The following is a 20468-nucleotide window of genomic DNA, read 5'->3' as shown; positions in this document are numbered from 1 at the left end:
TACATAGTAGCTTTCAATCTAAACTAACATTGCAATAAAAATCACAGCACAGCAGTACAAAAGATCTACAATTAATGAAGAAAATAAATGATAAACTAGCAGCGGTCAGAAATGCATAGGTTTTTTTTTTTTGCTATCTGTTGAAAAAGGCAGCACATATTTCAATTGCATTGGCCCTCACTTAACAGGATTGTAAGTAACTGATCAATTTAAAAAGACAATTTTTTTAAAAAAATGAAACAACACACCACACTTAGAGCATGCCTTCAGCAACATACAACCATAAACACCAAGATTTATCCAATAGCCTAGCCAAATGCTTGGGCAAGAACAAGGTTCTCAATGTCTTATGAAAAGCCAGCAGGATCAGGGTTGTCTTGAATTTAAGGAAGGTCTTGTGACAGAGAAGGCTGGTTCCAAAGATATTTAACAGAGAGAACCTGGAGCCCACCCTATCAGATTTTGTGGAATGAAGAAAAATGGTTGCAGATAGGCGATTTTGCAGATAACCTGGCTCGATTCAACAAAGAGCTTTTTAGGTGACGATTAGCACCTTGAATAGCACTCAAAAGACCACTTGGAATCAGAGTTACTCACAAGTAGAATAGGTATATCAATACACATTCGTAACTACTCACACCACTGAACCTTCCAAATTGTCTTCCAGGGCAGTCTATATAGAGCACATTGCAATAATTTGGATGGGAGTGAACAAAGCAACAGTGACAATAAGTAGAGTGTCCTAATCTAGGAATTGGCATGTAAGATAGGCCTCCTATTCATAGATGCTCCTCAAGCAACAACTGAAAGTCTAGGAGGATCCCCAATTTGGGTACCACCTTTCTCCTGGGATGTGCTATCCCACTGAGAAACAAAGATGTTAAATCCTCAGAACTGTCAGGATCCATGAGAACATACATATGCTCTCTTTATTTGCATAAGACAAGCAGGAATGGTGAAGTTATGTTCATATAACACATCTGTCCATAGTTAACTGAATCTTGTTTTATTTAATCAAATTTTCTGGATGCACTGAATACTCGGAACCATAATCTAACTGCAAAATGAGATATTGCAAAACATATTACCTCAAAAAATGATTGGATAGATTGTGATTCAGTGTATTGTGCAAATATAGCCAGTCCAAAACCTGTAGTGTAGTCATTTTCAAGACTATCCTCCATCTGGAGCATGCAAGATTTATTACTGGACAGCCAGCATAACTATGGATTATGTCACTTTCAGATTACCTGAAATTAGAGGAGAAAGTTATTTAAGAATAGCTTTTTTTTCTATTCTCTTGCTACTCTAAATGGCAGTCTTTCGTAATATATTTGGCCTATGCAGGATAAGTGACATTATATCTCTGATACTAATGAGCCCATATCGCTCACTAAGCTTGGTACACCTCATCTGCTTTTAAAAAAATATTAGAAAAGATATTAGAAAATATTAAAAAATATGCTTTTAAAAATATTAGAAAAGATATGGAGAAATAGCATACTATATACAAATAATTAATCTCTAAGTACTTAAAATCTTTCTTGTTGATCTCTGCTGTGACTTCATGGACACATTCTTATAATTTTCTTGGCAACAGTACAGGATGTTTGGCCTTTTTCCATTTTTTAAAATTTCCTCACATATATACCTGCATGTCCAGTCTCCTATTTAAACATTAAGCACCACAGCTAAAAATCTACTTAATTTTTTGAGATCAAGTGAAGTTGTCTAGATGGTGCCACCTACCTGGCTATCAGTCTCAAACATCCTCTTTATTTTCAAGAACACATCTAAGCCACCACACAGATCTCAAAAAAATTCTCAAAAAGAACAAATGGGAAATGAGGGGTGGTGGATGTGGTGAGCATCGTCATCACTTTGTCTTCTGGTGAACTGATGTTTTATAATTAACCACCACCACTATGGCAGTTATTCTGTAAAAAATGCAGCTCTCTAAGGCAATCATTTTGGGAGAGGGTTCGTATTTTAAGTTTTCCAAATGTAGCCACTGTTCTAAAAAGATGGCTTTCCCAGACATAACCAAAAACATTTATTTTGAAAACTTGCCTAATATCGACAAACTATAGTCTTTGAAATATATTCCTTACATGCATTAACAAAAACCCACTTAATTCCTTGTAGTTGTGCCTAAAAAAGAATTACTAAAGTCTCTCTGTAGCCCTGTATCTTAATCAAGGACAACAGATAACTCTCTAGATCTGGTGCCTGTGTGCAGTAAGAAACGAAGATAACAAATGATTAGTTCTCTAACAAGGATAGAAAATGCTCATACTTCTCAGGCCATGAATGTGCTGCTATGCTGCTGTTCAAACATCTAAACAAAATGTGGAAAAGCTTGTGCTCAACCAGACAATAAATCAAATACCACAAAAGTAAGGAGTCCATGACCTTCTAGACACTGCTGAATTACAAATCAGATCAAAACTGGCATGGCCAGAAGTGAGGGATGAGGAGAGCTATAACTCAGTAATACAGTATCAGGATTGCCACATATTTGCCGCTCTTGAAAAGATGAGATGCTTTGATTTTTAGAGGAAGGATGCTTAAAGCTCCTGGACAACTTCTGATCTTTCCCAATATTACATCTTTCTGAATGAAGTAGTTTTCATTTTAAGCATCAAGGCACTTCTTACATTCTCAGATATCAGAAAAGGATTTGATTAAAAATATGAAACAATGATCGTTTGCTAAAAGCTTTTTGAGACTTTACTAAAACCTGCCATCTCTTATTTCATTCCAGTCTCATCTCTGCATAACATATATAGGACCATACAGAAGTGAAGTTGCCTTGATAATATTTCTTTTTCTCAGTCCCTTAATATTGTATCATTAATTTACATGTGTTAAAAGCTTTGTTCTTTGAAATGTCACAGACTTGCATAAAATTGTGCAAACGTCTCATGCATCATCAGAATTAGCACCTCAAAGAAGTGCTAGACTACCGATAACTAATGCAAGGCATATTTTTGAATTACAGCTCCTTTGATCCCCCTTGGAAGGTGTTAAACAGTCCAAATAAAGTTGCTTTCCTGATAAAATAATGTGTACATCTAGCTTTCTTATACCATTTGATAGTAGAAACCAAAGGACTGCAAAATAACATTACTCCAAAAATGCTCAGTATATTTCCTGAGTGGTCAATGTGGAAAATTATGGATCTTTTATTTTTATGCCAAGATACTGAGGATAGGATTACCTTGCTGAACACCTCTGAATTTTCAATTCAAAAGTTTATATGAGCAATACTCTTTTGTTACGGCTTCCTTGGATTCTATTCTATTCTACTTTAGACTTATATCCTGCCTTTTGTACAGAAGCTCCAGGGAACGTAAATAGTGCTTCTCATATTTTTCCCCCCCAAGACCACAACCCCGTGAAGTATGAGTTCAGAATGCCTAACCCTACCAGTGTTTCTCAACCTTGACAATTTTAAGGCATGTGGACTTCAACTCCCAGAATTCCACAGCCAGCAATGCTGGCTGTGGAATTCTGGGAGTTGAAGTCCACATGCCTTAAAATTGTCAAGGTTGAGAAACACTGCCCCAAAGTCACCCAGGTAGCTTCCATAGTTGAAGGTGAAGTAAAACCTACGTCTCCTTATTTCATCTACCAATAACTTAACCCCTATACCGCACTCTAATTAGATTTTTACTCCGCCTTTTCCTAGAATGTTCTAATCTAGGTGTTTTATTTGGCGTAGTGGTCCTACGACATTTGCACCACCCGATTGCACCACCAGGTTCACAGTTTCTTAGGTAAGCAAATTCCTACTCCACCTTCTTAGTGCTTTTGCGAAAACAGATCCCGCGCATTTACAATCAACTCCCGGCTGCTTGGCCGGCGAGAAAACACCTCCCCCCCCCCTCCGCTCAGCAGACTGTAAACATCTCCGCCTCCGAACTCTCCCACTTTCCGCGCGGAAGGAAGAGCCCGTCGGCTGTTCCAACACCTCCTCCCGCGCTGACGCAGAGAACAAACAATCAGCGGGGCCTTGAGCCCCGCCCCTCTCTAACTTTCTGCGCGGAGAGAATTGGAGATAGAGGCTTCCTTTTGCACGGCCCGGCCAATCAAGAGACGGCGTGTCATTTCTCACCCAATCGGGAGAGGCGGTTTGGCGTCCGCCAGACGGAACCCCAGTTTCTGTGATGTAGCCGCTCGCCTTCACCTTCATTGGTTGGTGCTGGTCACGCCCCCCCGTGTGTGGAGGCGGAGGGGACGGCCGCTCATCGTCTGTGTCTCCGGATCTGTTTACTCCTCGCGCTCGGCTCCCCAGCGGCGGCTGAGTGGGTGGCGGCTGCGGCGGCTGCAGCAGCTGAACCGGCGGCGCCGATCGGCAGCTGGGTCACCCCTCCCTTCCCCGCAACATCTGCCGCCTTCGCCCTTCCGACGCAGCCGCGCAGCCCGCAGAGAGAGCGAGAGAGTTGCCCGGGCAGAGCCATGAAGACGGAGATTTCCACGGCCGCGGGCTTCATCACCCGCCTCGTCAGGACCCCCGGCGGCATCGGCGACGAGGAGCTGCGTTGCTTCAGCGAGTCTCTCCAGGAGGCACTCCGAGGTGAGGCAGCGGCGTCCCCCTTTCCGTCTCTGCCTCAGCAGCGCCGCCGCCGGGACGAGCAACACGGAGCCCGGAGCCCCTCAGCCGCCGGTACCGCTGGGCTGAGCCCAAAAAGGACGTCCGTCCGTCCGTCCGTCCGTCCACGCCCGCGGCGCGACAGCAACCTCCTGAGGCGCCTCTACCGGAGACCCAAGTTCCCCAAATCCTGCCTTCCCCCCCCCCCCGCCCCCGGGCAGCTCTCTCGTCCTTTCGCGGTCGGCGTCTCTGGAGCCCTGGAGCAGCTTCGGGCCCCCTCCGCGCTCGACCACCCCATCCCTCCTACCGTTGGCGGGACCCTACTCGGCCTCGGACGTAGCCGAACGGTTTCTCCTGACCGACGGGAGCGGTTCTGGCAGCCTTCCGTCCCGTCCCAGCTTGCGGCCCCCTGCCGGGCTGGTGGCGGTCTGTTTTCGGCTGATTCTGGAGCGTCTCCCCCCCCCCCCCGCTTCCCGTGACCGGCTGTGCAGGCTCTAACCCTTCTCCCGTTTTCTTTTCCTTTGTTCCCTGTTTGCAGATCATTATAAGCACCACTGGTTCCCCTTGATGCCCTCCAAAGGCTCTGGGTACCGCTGCATTAGGATCAATCACAAGATGGACCCCTTGATAGGCAAGGCAGCAGGCATGATTGGACTAAGCCACGAGAGACTCTTCCAGCTCCTGCCCAGCGAACTAACTCTCTGGGTAGACCCGTTTGAAGTGTCCTATCGTATAGGAGAAGATGGATCTATCTGCGTCCTCTACGAAGGCCCTAAACCAGCCATAAAGAATGCCAAAGCTCTGGAGAGCAGAAGCAGCTGTAAAGAGGAATGGAGAATTGGCAGAGCCAGCCCTTCCAAGAACTACAACATGATGACAGTTTCCAGTTAAAAAAAAAAAACAAAAAAACATTCCCTGTACAATGATGTATGTATGTATCCCACTTTGATAATGATGTTAGATGATGTAATTGATATGTTGATTTTCACCCCATAGTCATTAAAGTTGTAGTACTACTGCCAAACTCTTTGTTTTGTGGCCAAGGGCTAATGTATAAAAACAGTTCTTTTACATGTTTTCTGGATTGTATACTGTAAATGAAACTGTACAGTCACTGCAATTGTTTTACAGATTTATATTTTGGAAAAAAAAATATCCTTGGCTATTTGTAATAAAAATGAAATTAATTTCATTTATTTTTTATTTTTATAATGGCTTTTACTTTAGAATAGCGTTCCTACATCATCATTGCACTTCTTGAGCAATAACATAGGGGTGGACATAAGAAAAGAGAGATGGGGATGTGGTTGGGCATTATACACTTTAATAAAAGGGATTTTTAGAACTTAACCAGTAATTTGGCTGCACAAACTTTTGTATTTGGGGATGTAAACACTGCTGTGGAATACAAGTATGCTATGACTAAATATCCAGAATATTTTTCCCCCAAAGTTGTCAACCATGAAATCTGAGTATTATAGAAATTTGCTGAATGGTTTGTTCCTGTCACTTTGGTCAAATATCTATTAAACATTTTAATGTTTTAATATATCCAATATATATTAAATTTAACAATTATTCAAGCCTTCAAAATATAATTGTGAATGCTTTCTTGGGATTAAATTGTCTGTTTTGATCCACAAGTCTAATTTGGAATTATTTATGAAATAACAATATCCTTCCCAAACCTAATGCAACTCAGCAGCTTACATGAATGGAATTATTAAAAGTATTCTCAAATAAAACATATAGGTCAATTTCATAGCACATTTGAATCCAGTGTTTAAATCTATTTATCTACTCTGCTCTGATATTTAAAAATCTATGCTATTGTTCTACTCAAATTTAAAAAGAATCTCACATTCACTGTTTTAGAATCCTAAAAGCTATTTAAAAAAACTTCTCCTAAGGCCTTTGGTCATACCAAGTAGAGTTTGGTTTTGTATGTAATGAATAAGAGCATTGTAGGTTGTTAAACTCTCTAACCTATCTTAATATATCACATTACTAAGGCAAAAGGTGCAGTTAAGGAACAAGTCTGGACAGATCCAAAGTGACACGTAGAACGAATTGAAAGAGTGGAATCTCAATTGTTTTATAATTCAATAAATACAAATTCTGTTTAAAATGGAGATTTCTAATAAAATAGTTCAATAAACTGCATAACATTTTAAAACATATCATGAAATATATTAAAATTATTTTAACTTCAAGATATATTGAGATTCCCCCCCCCCTTAATTGTGTCTAGTTCTTAGAGACTGCCTGGACAAGTCTGTGCAGTTCGCTTGGTGAGTTGTTTTCAGAAGTGGTTTGCCATACTCTCCTTCCTAGGGCTGAGAGAAAGTGAACCCAAGGTCACCTTGGTTCATGCACCTTTCTTTGTAGCCAATTATTTTAACCACCACACCAAAGTGATTCTCACTGAGCTTATAGTCTGCCTTTGAAAGCAGCTATTTAATTTACAAGGAATGAGCTTGTTTCTTTTTTTTTCTGGCCAGTGCAAGTCAATAGTATTTTGTATTCCAAATCCTGGTTAAGTTCATAAAACATAAAGTTAAGTTTTTGAATGCCACTGAATCAGGGAGACCCTCTCTAGGATCATTTCACTCTTCATGCCCTCCAATTGGATAACCAAGATTGCTATAGTTGAATCTATCAACCTACCTTATACATATAGATAAGCATAAATCATATCTTCATAAATGAAAATATATTTTCTCAAATTCTCTGGTAGGACCCCAGAACAACATAAAACCCCAGAATTAAAACTCCATAAAAAAGATTATATATAAAAAGGAAATCTTTTCTGTAATGTAAACCAGGTGGGTGGAGATGAATCTAAATTGTCAGCATTATATATTTGTGCTTAGAAGAATACTGCTTTTTTTCTTTCCTCTTCCTTCCTTTCCCCCCACCCTGCAATTATTGTATATTGTTCCAAAACTGGAACTTTACAGAACATGTACAGTATTAGCTACTAAAATCGTTTAAACTATTCACAAAGATGTTTGGAAGATAACATTATTATATCAAGAACATTTGTTGAAAGTATTAGTGTTTGTTCATAGTATGCCAGTGACATGCGTGCCAAAGTGCTCTAAATAAATCACTGAAATACTTCTGTAAACTAGCCTGCCAAGGGGCTATCAGTATTATTGTGCTTGCCATGGAGAAAAGGAATCCATTTTCTGATGTCAAGCTGGAAAAAGCAGGCTAGCACCTCTTAGCAGTCTACTTGGGGGAAAAATGGCTTTCTGCATGGCTCCATTGATTTCTCTCACACCAGTTAGCTTGGTTTTCCTGCTAGCAATGGAGAACACTTGGAACAGTTCATATAGTGGAATGCAGTTCCTAGTCACCCATAAGGTACCAGGTGTGATATTTAAAACAAGTCCATAGAGATTTTATATGTCAATCATATATATACATATATACTAGGGATTTTTAATCTTGTCAATTTTTTTTTGCTAACTTATGCCATGAAGGTTATTTTTGCTTGATTTCCAACATGTAATTTCTGAGTCACAGTATTATTATTCATACTAATACAGAATTCTTCATATTTCAAGCACTATTTGATCCCTTAAATGTGTAATACAGGACTGGAATTTACCTGTCCTGTGGCTTGTTTGCTGACCTACCTCTCAGTAGCCCCTCTTGACCTACGACATCTACTTCTGAACAAACTTGGATGTAGAAATGTCTGTTACCAATTTTACAGAGCAGAAATTATTCTGCCACTGTAACTTCACATGTAACTGCACTAAAATACTTTTGGTTATTTGGAAACATAGATTTAAATAATGCATTATTACTAACATGTAGTTTAGAAAGGGTATTCAGTAAGAAAAACACAGCACATTAAATCTACATATCATTCTTACTGTACACCTGATGCACGTAACATGATGAACATTGTGTGAAAAAGGAAATGCTATTGTACTTTGGAGCCCAAACTGCTCTAAATATGTTGCTTGGGGTCCAACTTCCCTTTTTTCTCCGTCTTGCTCCATGTGCCCCAGGTGTCAGAGTAAGCAAAAAAGAAATATAAAAGGCTATATTCTGTAGTGTAAAAATCTACATTTAAAAAAGGGGGTTATTTTCACTTTAATAGTCCTTTTGAAAGTAGGAGAAGAAGAAATCACACATAATAGGCAGTGATGATGTTAAGTCCAAATGAGAAAAAGGTGCACCTGAAAGCAAAATGTTTTCATTAAAAAAACCCATACTTGATTATTTTGTATCCTTCCACATCAGGTATACCCAGGTAAACTTGAATGGTGAGTTAAAATCATAATATAAATACTATTTATATCAAAGCTATAGTTAAAAACGCAGCATACAAACAGTAAAATGAGTCATCTAGCAAATTTAGTAAAAAATCACCATATAATATTAGTGGCTTGATGGTAGAAAAACATGCTTAACGGGGGTGGAATGGGGGTGGGGGTGGGAGGGAGAGGATTGACATACCAAGATCTGTATGTGAGAGAGTGAATAGCCCTTCCTTGACAAGGAGATACACCAGCAAGAGCCCCAAGGATGACCTTTTTCAACCCTGGAAAGTTTAAAATGTGTGGACTTCCAACTTCCTGAATTCGCCATCTGGAATCCAGGAGTACCTCAGTAAGATGGCACCCAAAGATGAGGTGTTGAGAGAAAGCCTGGGACAGCAGCAGACATGGGAGGAAAGTCAGGCAAAGGAAGTGCCATGGGAAGACAAGGCCATGGATTAGATGACTATCGAAAGACAGCTTAGCTAGACCCTGCTAAGTCCATATGGGAGATTCCACAGAAAGTTGTAGAGAATAACTTTCTTCCTAAGATCTTGTCGGACTTCCAGATCCAGACAGACAGGCAGGTACTGGCCAGTGAACCAGACATCACGATAGTAGATAAGGACCAGAAGAAAGCAGTGTTGATAGATATAATGGTACCAAATGACAACATCAGGAAGGAGGAACTAGAGAGGATGTGGAAAGTAAATGCCAAAGTGGTCCCAATGGTGGTAGGAGCACTCGGGACTGTGTCTCCTAAGCTGCGAGAATGGCTCCAACAAATCCCAGGAACATCAGAGCTCTCCATCCAGAGAAGTACAGTGCTAGGAATAACTAAGACATTGCACAGAACCCTCCAGATCCCAGCCTTTGATGGAGGACTGAAGATTGAGGAAGACACATATCACCCATAGCAGTCAGAAGTGATTTATTTATTTATTTAGATTGATAAAGAAAAACCAAATGTATTCCTTTATGAAAAATTACAGGATTAATCTTCATATTATAGTATGGAAGTATATGTATATATCTATATATCTATAACTACATCTATATATGTGTGTGTATGTCTGCTGTCAACTCTACAAGTAAGCATGGCTGCAGCCATTTTTCCTCTTCATTTTCAGTTGCCACATAGAATGGAGGGAGGGGGGTTGCCAGGTGCTTCGCTAGTAAAAATAATCTTTTGTCCCATAGGAACCAAGGTCATTGGCTGCTCCCAAGACTGCAGGCTGGGCGTTGTGAAAAAAGCCCATCAACACGATGTATTGGAGAACGTAGTTGCTTGCATAGTTTTAGGCAGTGGTGGGATTCAAATATGTGAACAACCGGTTCTCTGTGTGGATACCGCTTCCATTCTGGGCCTGGGCAACAAAAAATTAGCTACCAGTTCTGCCGAAGTGGTGTGAACTGGCTGAATCTCACCAGTGGTTTTAGGGCTGGGATTTAAGAAGGGGACGACAGAGAATGAGGTGGCTGGATGGAGTCACTGAAGCAGTAGGCATGAACTTAAATGGACTCCAGAAGATGGTAGAGGACAGGAAGACCTGGAGGAACGTTGTCCATGGGGTCGCGATGGGTCGGACACGACTTCGCAATTAACAACAACAACAATTAAGGAATTGTTTACATGTGTCTCCAGACTTGGTTTCACTTTTGACTTGCCGATACTTTGTAATTAATAAACATGTTCTTTGAGGAATTTGCAAGCCTCAGAGTTCTGTTTTATTCGTCTCTGTCTGTTGGAACCATGACATCTGCATTGTACTTCCTGTGAAAATTAATGACTGACAAGTATTCATCTTTACCATGCTGTTGTCCTACAAGATAACAGATGAAAATTACCTGAGACCTCTACCTCCATTCATCCCCAGTTTGAACAGTAATCTGTGACACATCATTACTAATGATTTTTTTTCTGGCGTATGGAGGTAATCTTAGATTTCTGTGTCATCTTTAGACTCCATGGTCCATTGCAGTCGAAGGTTTCATTGTTTGGAATATAGATCAGAGCTTTTACTGTAATGGTATCAGGAGGCAGCCCAGTTGGTTCCATATTAATAACAAAATGTTAAGACCTGTTTCCTCCATTATATCTTCAGTCTCCTCTCCACTGTGGTTTCATCTATGAGGGAGAGGGGTGGTTTAAAAATGTGATAAATAAATAATAATTAGCTCTCCTGTAAACTTTCTCTCTACAGTGTTCTATTTAATATTATTTTGTCACTGAGGGTAAGTTCTGTTTGTTGGCCTGAAAAAGAATTTAAATGTGCATTCAATAAATATCTAGGCAATGTTTTCATCAGCCTTACCCAATTTGTCATTCTCCAGATGTATTAGGACTGCATAAATAGGAATTCTGGGAAATAGTATTTCAAAACAAGCACAGAGTCTCATCTATAGAAAGGGTAGTTAAAAGAATCCTTAAGTAAAAGAACTGAGAATTTTCTTAGTGTGAAAATGGGAGTTTGATGCAATTCTTAAATGTACATGCAGATAAAAACTTGAGAGCCTTGCTAGATCTGGTTTGTACAGCATTCCAAATAAATGACTGTAAAACTGTTGATATCTCATACTTGGTAAAGCTAGAATGATTAGACCTGAATTGAAAAAAGTTGGTCAATCATTGAGTAGCACTCACTACATGTTTTTGTGCCTCCTTGTTGCCATCTAGTGTTCAACTGGTTTTTTGTAGCCCTAACAGCCACACCTGGTTATAATTTACACACACACACACACACACACACACACACACAGAGAGAGAGAGAGAGAGAGAGAGAGAGAGAGAGAGAGAGAGAGAGAGAGAGCGAGCGCTATGTCTAACTTCATAATTTCATCTCATCTTATTTTATTTATATATTCTCTTTCTATTTTTAAATTTATATCATTTATGCTGTCACTTTACATTGCATCAGAAAGTTTGTAGATACATAAGCATGTTAAAGGAAAGCCAATTCTGTGATATATTGCGGGGGGGGGGGAATTAAATAATCAATTTGGGTACTAAGGGAAAAAAATTAAATTAAAAAGAAGTTATCAAGATCAATGGACTATAAAAACATTCCTGAAGCTTTCTGTTGGGGCCTTGCAGTTTAATTTTTGTGTATGGGAAAAATAATTTATGGATTTGGGATTCTTTTTTTCCACCACAATCTGAGGATAAAGGGGAGGAAGAAACTATATAGGAATACAACAAATACTTCAAACACTGTGGAAGGGCCAGTCTTCAAAAAAGATAAGGCTTTATAAATGTTTACATCTGACTCATTTAAAGGAAGTATGTAAGTGGTACTGCCTTGGCAGCGTGTGAAAATTTCCCTTGTATAAAGGTTCCTCTGAGATTTTCTCACTACTTGTTGGCATCAGTGAAAAGAACATTTAGTATAGATTTTTGTTATTGGTCTGTTTGTCTGTTCTCTCTCTTCGTTCCATCACATTCTATTACTTGGATATTTTCCGGACATTAAGCTGACTACACAGCAGAATTTTGAGTCTCCTGATTTGGAGGAGAGGGCTCAGTTTTTGTCTAACACCCATTTACTATTGAGTTATGTAGAGGCTGAGATAAAGAGAGAATGTCTGTCTTAATTTTCAGAAAGTTCTTTACCCAGCTCCCCTGGTTTGTTTGTGGCATATTCATTAAGTAATCACTTATAACCATAATTGTGAGAAATGATATGAGTCATTTTCCAATATCTCTAGAAAATATCAGATGAGGGGAGTCTGTGTTCATGAGAAAAATGGCATTGGCTTCAGTCATTTCTCACTGAAAGCAACTTTGTGTTTACTGAATCAAAAGCAGAGACATATAGCGAATCATATTTTGTGTGTTCGGGGGTTTTTTTAACCAAAAGGAAACAAAAAATCAGGGAAGGAGAAAGGAGAAAAATGTTTCTGGCATATGCCCCATCTCCGGTGAGCAAGTGCGATATTAAAATTCAAGAGGTTTTGGCAAACTAAATACATAGTTTATGCCAAATGCATAAGAACTCATTTGCACCAAGGGGGAAAAAAGCATTTGCTGGTGCTTGCTTCATTTAACATATCTTAAACCTGGGGAAAAAGACTGAAAAGTTAAAAAACTAGCTCATCGTTTTGTGAGTTTCAGTTACTCCTAAGCTACTTTTTTATTTCTTAGCAGATCAAAATAACTTCCCATAATTAATCCTTCTGTTAAAAGTATGGCTGGGATTTCCTTCCTTCCTTTTCCTCCCTCCCTCCCATTACAGCAAAACATACCCACAAGTGATGTTACAAATACATCTGAATAAACTACATAATCTTCCCTGAAATTTAAAAAATATTCTGGATCACATCCTTAAAATAGTACATCTATAGTGATATAATGGTGGCAGTTCTAATATAGCTGTAAGAACAGTCCATCCATCTTGCAACCCTGAAGTGAAGTACTAAACTAAAGATTTAAACTAAAGAGTTAAAGATCTGACTTTCACAATCCAACTCTACTAAAACAGATTCCTTGAAAGACAATGGTAAATCAAAAAGCAAGTAAATTTCCAAACCAATGAAGGAGAATATTTGTTGCTCAGGATAGAAAAACCCCTCAAATTTTCAAGATTCACATTGGTTGGGAGAAACTTTTGCCACTTTTATATAATGAATTGAAGGGAATGAAAGAGTGTTAATTTCTTCAAAACTGTCAATAATTACTATTTAAATTGTTCTTAATGAAGAGCAATTTTCTAGTTTATTTCTGATGTGTTCTTGTGATAAAATAGTTCATTTTGCTACTATATCTTTTATTGTTTTAAAGATTTTGTTCATTGTTTTGAAGGTATTTTTCCCCAGTGATATTCTTTGCTTTTCTTGTTAGATTTAACTGCATAAAAATCGGGAACCTGTATAATGGTGAGTTTTCCATAAATTTATATTAGTATTTGTTTTGTAGATGTTTCTTTTTCCTTGAGTGATGTTTGGAAATAGCATTCAATCTCTTTAGGAACGGATGGTTATTAATTATTTACTTAATTTACGGTATTGGCCACCTAACTTCAATGTATTCTTATGCATGTTCCTGTGGAGTGGGGAAGAGAGGATGGTAATAGTCAAAATATTGTTTGGAACTTCTCAAGATTCACTACAAATAATATTTGTACTTTTACATTTATGTGTATTTGCCTTCAAATATGATGTTTTCATAAAACATATAGAATTAGCCAGGTAATAGCCCAGAGAAAGTTATATTAATGTGTTGTAACAAAACCAAACTGTATGCTCGTGAAGAGCAATATATTTATTATGGCATAGGCTTCAGTTCATCACAACATAAAATATTAAACTAGATGGATGCATACAGTACATGGGCAGACAGATAATTTGTGGAATGATATAAACAGTAATGATAATGGGAAATAAAATAAAATACAGAGGATGATAATTACATTACCTCAGTTGATCTCCCCCAACTGAGTCAGATCTAAATAGTATTTAGAAGAGACACCATCAGGATATCGCAGACCTGTAGGCTAGTCTGAAAAGCTGAAAAAAAAATCCTAAAAGAGTTGTAAAAATAAAGGTGTGATATATATTTAATTAATTAATATCCAGAAATGTATCCATATACTTTCCAGGAGCTACTATACATTCTTGTAAATCATTATAATTACAGTTTACAAAAGAAATGCTGGATATAACACATATATTCTTAACATTTAAAAACAAATTCAAATATGTAGCATGTTTAAAAACAAATCCTATTGTTGGAGAATTCTGAGACCAAACAGAAAGGAAATAAAGAGCATTTTCCCACCTTCTGCCTCGATTATACATAAACTATATTAGGTTTCTTTCCTACAAGATACAAACGTTACTTTTTATAAGTAAATTTGATTGAGTTCTGTTGTTACTTATTCCTGAATAAATACAGCAATAGCAATAGCTCTTAGTCTTATATATCACTCCATAGCATTGTACAACACTCTCTGAATGGTTTACAATGTCAGCATATTGCCTCCAAGAATTTGAGTCCTCATTTTATCAACCTTGGAAGGATGGAAGGCTGAATCAAACTTGAATCCGTCAGGAACTCCCGACTGTGAGCAGTATTAGCCTGCAATACTGCATTCTAACCAATGCGCCACCAGAGCTCCTAACTAAAATCTCTGTAAGGGCAAATTCAACGGTGACAAGTTTATGTTGTTTTCTTGGAAAGCAAGAACATAAGACATAGCTTGCTATTATTTTCTTCTTGGAAACAGATGTAAGACCTCTTGAATAGAAGTAGAATAGAGAAACAATCATGAAGCTTTTAGAGAGAAGACAGTTCTGTATTACAAATGAACACTCTTACTACTCGTCTACATTAATGTAGCAATTATAATAGACATAGCATTATTGTGCGTTCTTGAAACATTTAAAATTGCTCTTGTGGATTCTATTTGTGAAATGCATGGCATTATTCAAGGGCCAGGTCTTTATACTCTATATTTTAAAAATTGCGTTCTCCCTTCAAAATGCCTAGTTCTCCTTTACTTTTTTTAAAATAAATTTATTACGCATCTCTTGATATCATTCCTGGCAACTAGCTTTCTGGCTTCTGGGAGCTGTGAAATGAAGATGTTGGATGTCATAATATATTATAAAGACCAAAAATATACAATGCGTTGGGGGATGAAGTGAGTCTCCTTAGAAAGAATTTTCCAGCCATTGATAAAATAAGTTCCATGTTTGAAAATATTCTGTATCTTGTTTTTCCTTGATTCTCAATGTAAGTCTATCCATTTCAGCACAGTCCAGTGTTTTCTTGATTATCTCTTCATCCACTGGTGTTTTTTCATTTTTCCAGTGCTGAGCAAATACAATCCTCGCTGCTGTTAATACATGTAATGTTAAATATAAATGTTCGGGATAGAGAGTAAGAACTTAACTTTATTACCAAGCAAAACAGATCAGCCCAGACAAACACGTTGTTCATTAAGCACTAATGAATTGTAATAATAGAAAATTAATAAAATACTATTAAAAAAAAAAGAAAATTCTGTGACAGGTATGGGCTTCTTGCAGGCCTTTGAGAGAATGGATTTGTTAGTAGAAATCTCCTCTTTCCTGAAACAGGAGCTGGAACTGGATCCTGACAATGTTTGTGCCATAACAATTTATTACATCTTTAGGGTGCCACAAAATTATGAAGTTATTATATCTGGTAAGCCTTGACAGGTAAAATGCATGAAATACATGCTGTAATAGAAATCTGGTATTCTTCTAGCCACTAGATGGTGCTTTTTTTACAGTATATAGTATATAATCAATGTCAGAGAAAGGTGTTGAAAATATTTTTCCCTTGGGGAAAATGTTCTTGTGGTTTATAGTTTTAATCACTGTTTTTCAAACAATAATCTAGGTAGGACATGAGATTTCTTACTGAAACTTAATTCTTTCAAAATTATCATAAATGATTAAGAATAGCAGAATGTTTATAAAGTATATGTGTTGTTCTTAGAGAAAATAAATTGTATGATTCATTCATTTATTTGCAGGAATCATAACAGAGTTGAATGGCCTATAAAACTAATAGGTGCAAGAATTCTGGAAAATATGCATATTGTTGTATTAGTGTAGTTGGTTTTTATAAAGGTATTACCTAGCTACAAATTGTTGGAATTCCCTGACCTTTTCCTAAGACCAATACAGTTATAGTTGCTTTTTCAGACAAAGTATATAGTGGTACGTATTGATGGATTGCTGTTTGATCAGCCTATGTTGTATAACTTTCTAAGAAACCTTGAAATATTAAACTCTACAGACACCGTTTACCTAAAATCAGAGTTCACAGGAAAGAATAATGATCAGATTGAAATACTGATCAGGCAATAATTAAGATTGAAGTCTAGAAGTAATCTTAAATATATCTCCTTTGCTGGAATGAATGACAAAATTGTGTAGAAACATAAAGGTTGCTTTTGATAATGAAAGGAAAGCTACTTTGGAAGGGAGGGAATTTTGAGAAACAAAAAACAATAAAAACAGAATGTAAATTATCATTTAGTCGGAGACGCCAAAAAAAAAAAAAAGGAAGCACCTCAACAGGATTTTGATAGGTTTAGATACAGGAAGAGAATGTTATTTCTAATGAGAGGTAGAGGAAACCATAGAAGAGACTTTATCCCTGCACATTGCACAATTCTCCACTTGAAAACAATGTAAATAGTTATGAACAGGCTATAGGAGAGATGATAAGACAGGTAAATATCTATTTATACCAACCCATGTCAATGTAATTAGATAACAGAAAGAGAGGAGACTGTAGCTTCTGATATTAAAACATTCAGACAACGGATCAGAAAGACAATTCCTAGCTCAAAAACATATAAAGTGTAGGCTAATTTTTAATTGTAGGTCTACCTTAGAGCTATCTAAAGTGAAGCTGTATTGTGACAATGGGTTCGATTTCACAGAAAAGATGCAGAGTTGTTGGATGTTACAACCTTTTAGTCTTGTAGCTTTACTACAATTTCTCTCCTGAAATCAGGCTGGGAAAAAACTGCCCGGGAAGGTGGGGTGAGAACTAGAGAAGGAAAAGATTACCGTCAGAGGCAGCACTTAATCCCACTGTTCATACACAATCTCATACAAACATTGAAATATCCCTGGACAAATTACACATCAATATGGCTCAAGCCCACTATACAAAGCTAAGCAGGGCATTTTGAATGCATATATTTTTTATGGGGATTTGTTTAGATTCAAAATGAGAAAACTGTAAATATAGCAGATATAGAAATTTGAAGTCAAATAGTCTACAGTCAATACACTGTAACATCTCCTTTGGCAAAAAATAAAAATAAAAAAATAGCAACTTCCAAACATTTTCTGTCCCCAGTTAAGAACTTTTATCTTTTCTGTAAGTATTTCATGGCTGAACATGTTTTAGATGAGCTTTCTCAGATCACATGCAGTTTGGGAGAAGTGATAAGAGTTGTTTAGCAAGGTAGACAATGGAGTTGGAGGACCATCAGAAGGGTCATGGTAACACACTGTCTTCTGAAAATGCACAGTGGGCATATACTATGTATATGCTAAAACATAAATCAATATTCAATATTGATTTGTCTTGCTTATTTATGGGGCCTATTTAATAAGTCAAATATGTAACCATATAAGAAGCAAATATGGGAAAATAATATATCACCCTTGGTAAGCATTGTAAATGCAAGGGAAGGACATTCTGGCTATTATTTTTATTACAGAAACCCATAATAGTGTTCTTCTTGGAAACAAATAATGCATTTGTAGACTTAAGGTTTGTGATGCTTCTATGCAACTTAATTCTCCAGAGATGTTTATTGCTATATTATGAAATTCTTACAGATAGGCAACTACAGACTTAATAATATATTGTTCTCAGTTGCTGATTAGCTAAAGTGAAGATTTCAGCTTATCAAAGCAATATAGGGGAAAAGCCCTTTAATTACCTTAAGGTTTAACGGTCATAGTACAAGAGACCCAGAGACCTTGGGTGGGATTATTTATCCCAGGAATGTTCTTAAAGTTTCTGTTTAATCTCCTTAATGGAGTCTATTGTAAAGAAACATTGTGGTATGACTATTCCATAAAACTATATAAATAAATAGGTTTAAAACAAAATATCTAACTTATGGATAAGGAAGCACAAAATATTTTGTGTTGCTAAAAACTTGAAGAAAATTTATTTACTCCATGTGTCCACTAAGAGTGGACACCAAATTGATTTATGTATCTTAAACAATACATTTTCCCTGGTCACAAAAATGCAATATCTTTAGTTCCATTTTTCCCCTGTGTTGCCCACAATACTCTACACAATCATTTCATATGATATTAAACTATGCAAAATTAGGAAAATTTAATTACATAAAAAGAACTCTGTTGGATGAGATCTTAGACCTGCCGTTTTGTTTTTGCAATAGATAAGACAATACCTGTGGAAAGTTGCTGGATGTCAGTTCCTGTTTTCCAGCAACTGGTAGTAAAAGGTTAGAAAAATATAATGAAAGAAACTTCCAGTTAATTTATCTTACAGTCATTGATAATTGCATACGCTAAAGATTTATTTACCACCCTTCCTTTTAAAATTATTCAAACTGATGCCAATCTTTATGTTTTCCAGTAGGCAATGCCAAAGTTTAGCAATTCATTACTTGAAAAAATACTTCATTTTCAACATTCTGAGTCCCCCCCCCCAATTCAGAACAATCAGATGACCTGGCTTTAGTATTTTAGAGAGAAAATATCTATCTAGTGTCTTCATGTCAGACACAAACATAAAATGTGAATAAAATGTAATCTCTTTTATTAGCCCTTCAAACACTGCAAACTTTCCTCACATGAGTTGTTTTCAATTTCTCAATCATTTCAATTACCATCTTCAATGTATTTTTTTTCTAAAGTATCTTTTCTGAAATGCACTAACTTGAATTGCACACTTTTTCCAGTATAGTTGCACCACAGAATTTTGGGGAATCACTGGAAATTTTATCACAGATTTATTTTTCAATTTTTTCCGTCCAAGAATCCCCCTTTTTCAGAAAAGCTAAATCTTGAGTAATTCCAAATGTAATGTATGTGATTTCTTGGAGTCCAATCTTTGAATAAACACATCTAAAAAATCTTAAAGGAAAAGCAGTACTATATACTTGCAATAGTTTTGGTAACGAACAGGTCAAAAACCTGCCTGGCCTAACTGTTACACAAAACCATAGAGACCCATGAATGGTTTAGGAACAGTTCTTCTCTTGTATCAGACCTCTTTTCTTTGTCCTTCCTCCTTCCTGGTCAGTTGTTCAGAGTCGCAATTTTTGCTTAAAATTCTGATGTATTACTGACAATCATAACATAAGGTATCTAGATGTGAGTGAATCAACTTCCTTTTTGTCTGCTGAGACTTGAACCTTTGGACTGCTCTGTGGCACTCTATATAAATTAAAGGTGAAAAAGATTGAAACCCATGTTATCTAACCTCAATAGTGGCATTTAAAGTACTGGATTGCCATTACTGCATCACAAATCATAAAAGTGAGCATAGCCTTATAGAACTAATTAAAATACAACTTTTCAGTGGGATGACCCCACCATTAACTTTTCAATAGTGGCATTTTCTAGGCATTCTGATGATTTGCTTCTAATTCAGTGAGAATATTTTTGATAGAAATGTGTATACTGAAATTAATTTTAAAGAAATTTACATAGTATATAATCCAAAGAATCTACAGAAACAGTAAATATGATCTTGGAAGTTTGGCATATTTGTAGGCATAGATAAAAGTCCAAATCCTCTGAATCCACCAAAATGAAAGATAGTTTCCTTTGATTTGAATTAAAAATAAAGGCTTTTTTATTACCCAGTTATATGAAATTTAAATTCTTAATATGAACTTGAGCGGTTTGACTAAGGAGCAAAGACATAAGGAACTGTATAGCTTATTATTAAACTGTAGCTTATTCATAAAGATTTTTAATAATGGTAACAAATGCTGGAAGGCAGAATTTTGCTCAGAGGAGCATTATAGAAAAGTTTCACCTCTTCTTGCTATATTTCAAAACTACAAATAAAAAGATCAAACAACCTACAAGCAGCAACCTATTTATATTCTCCATGT

At 37.1% G+C, this 20468-nt stretch overlaps 1 protein-coding gene across 1 annotated transcript; it reads left to right on the top strand.

Moving 5' to 3' along the window:
• Positions 1-4285: 4285 nt before the first annotated feature.
• On the top strand, positions 4286-6235 carry LOC107293188 (protein BTG1). The gene is made up of 2 exons (XM_015822330.2): positions 4286-4579; positions 5133-6235. The coding sequence occupies exons 1-2, from the start codon at positions 4462-4464 to the stop codon at positions 5483-5485; spliced, it is 471 nt and encodes a 156-aa protein (XP_015677816.1). The 5' UTR covers positions 4286-4461; the 3' UTR covers positions 5486-6235.
• The last annotated feature ends 14233 nt before the right edge of the window (positions 6236-20468 follow it).

This window comes from Protobothrops mucrosquamatus, unplaced genomic scaffold, assembly GCF_001527695.2.
Source record: "Protobothrops mucrosquamatus isolate PMUCROS unplaced genomic scaffold, P.Mucros_1.0 scaffold1526, whole genome shotgun sequence".
Lineage (NCBI taxonomy): Eukaryota > Metazoa > Chordata > Lepidosauria > Squamata > Viperidae > Protobothrops > Protobothrops mucrosquamatus.
This window is presented reverse-complemented; position numbering and strand designations above follow the sequence as displayed.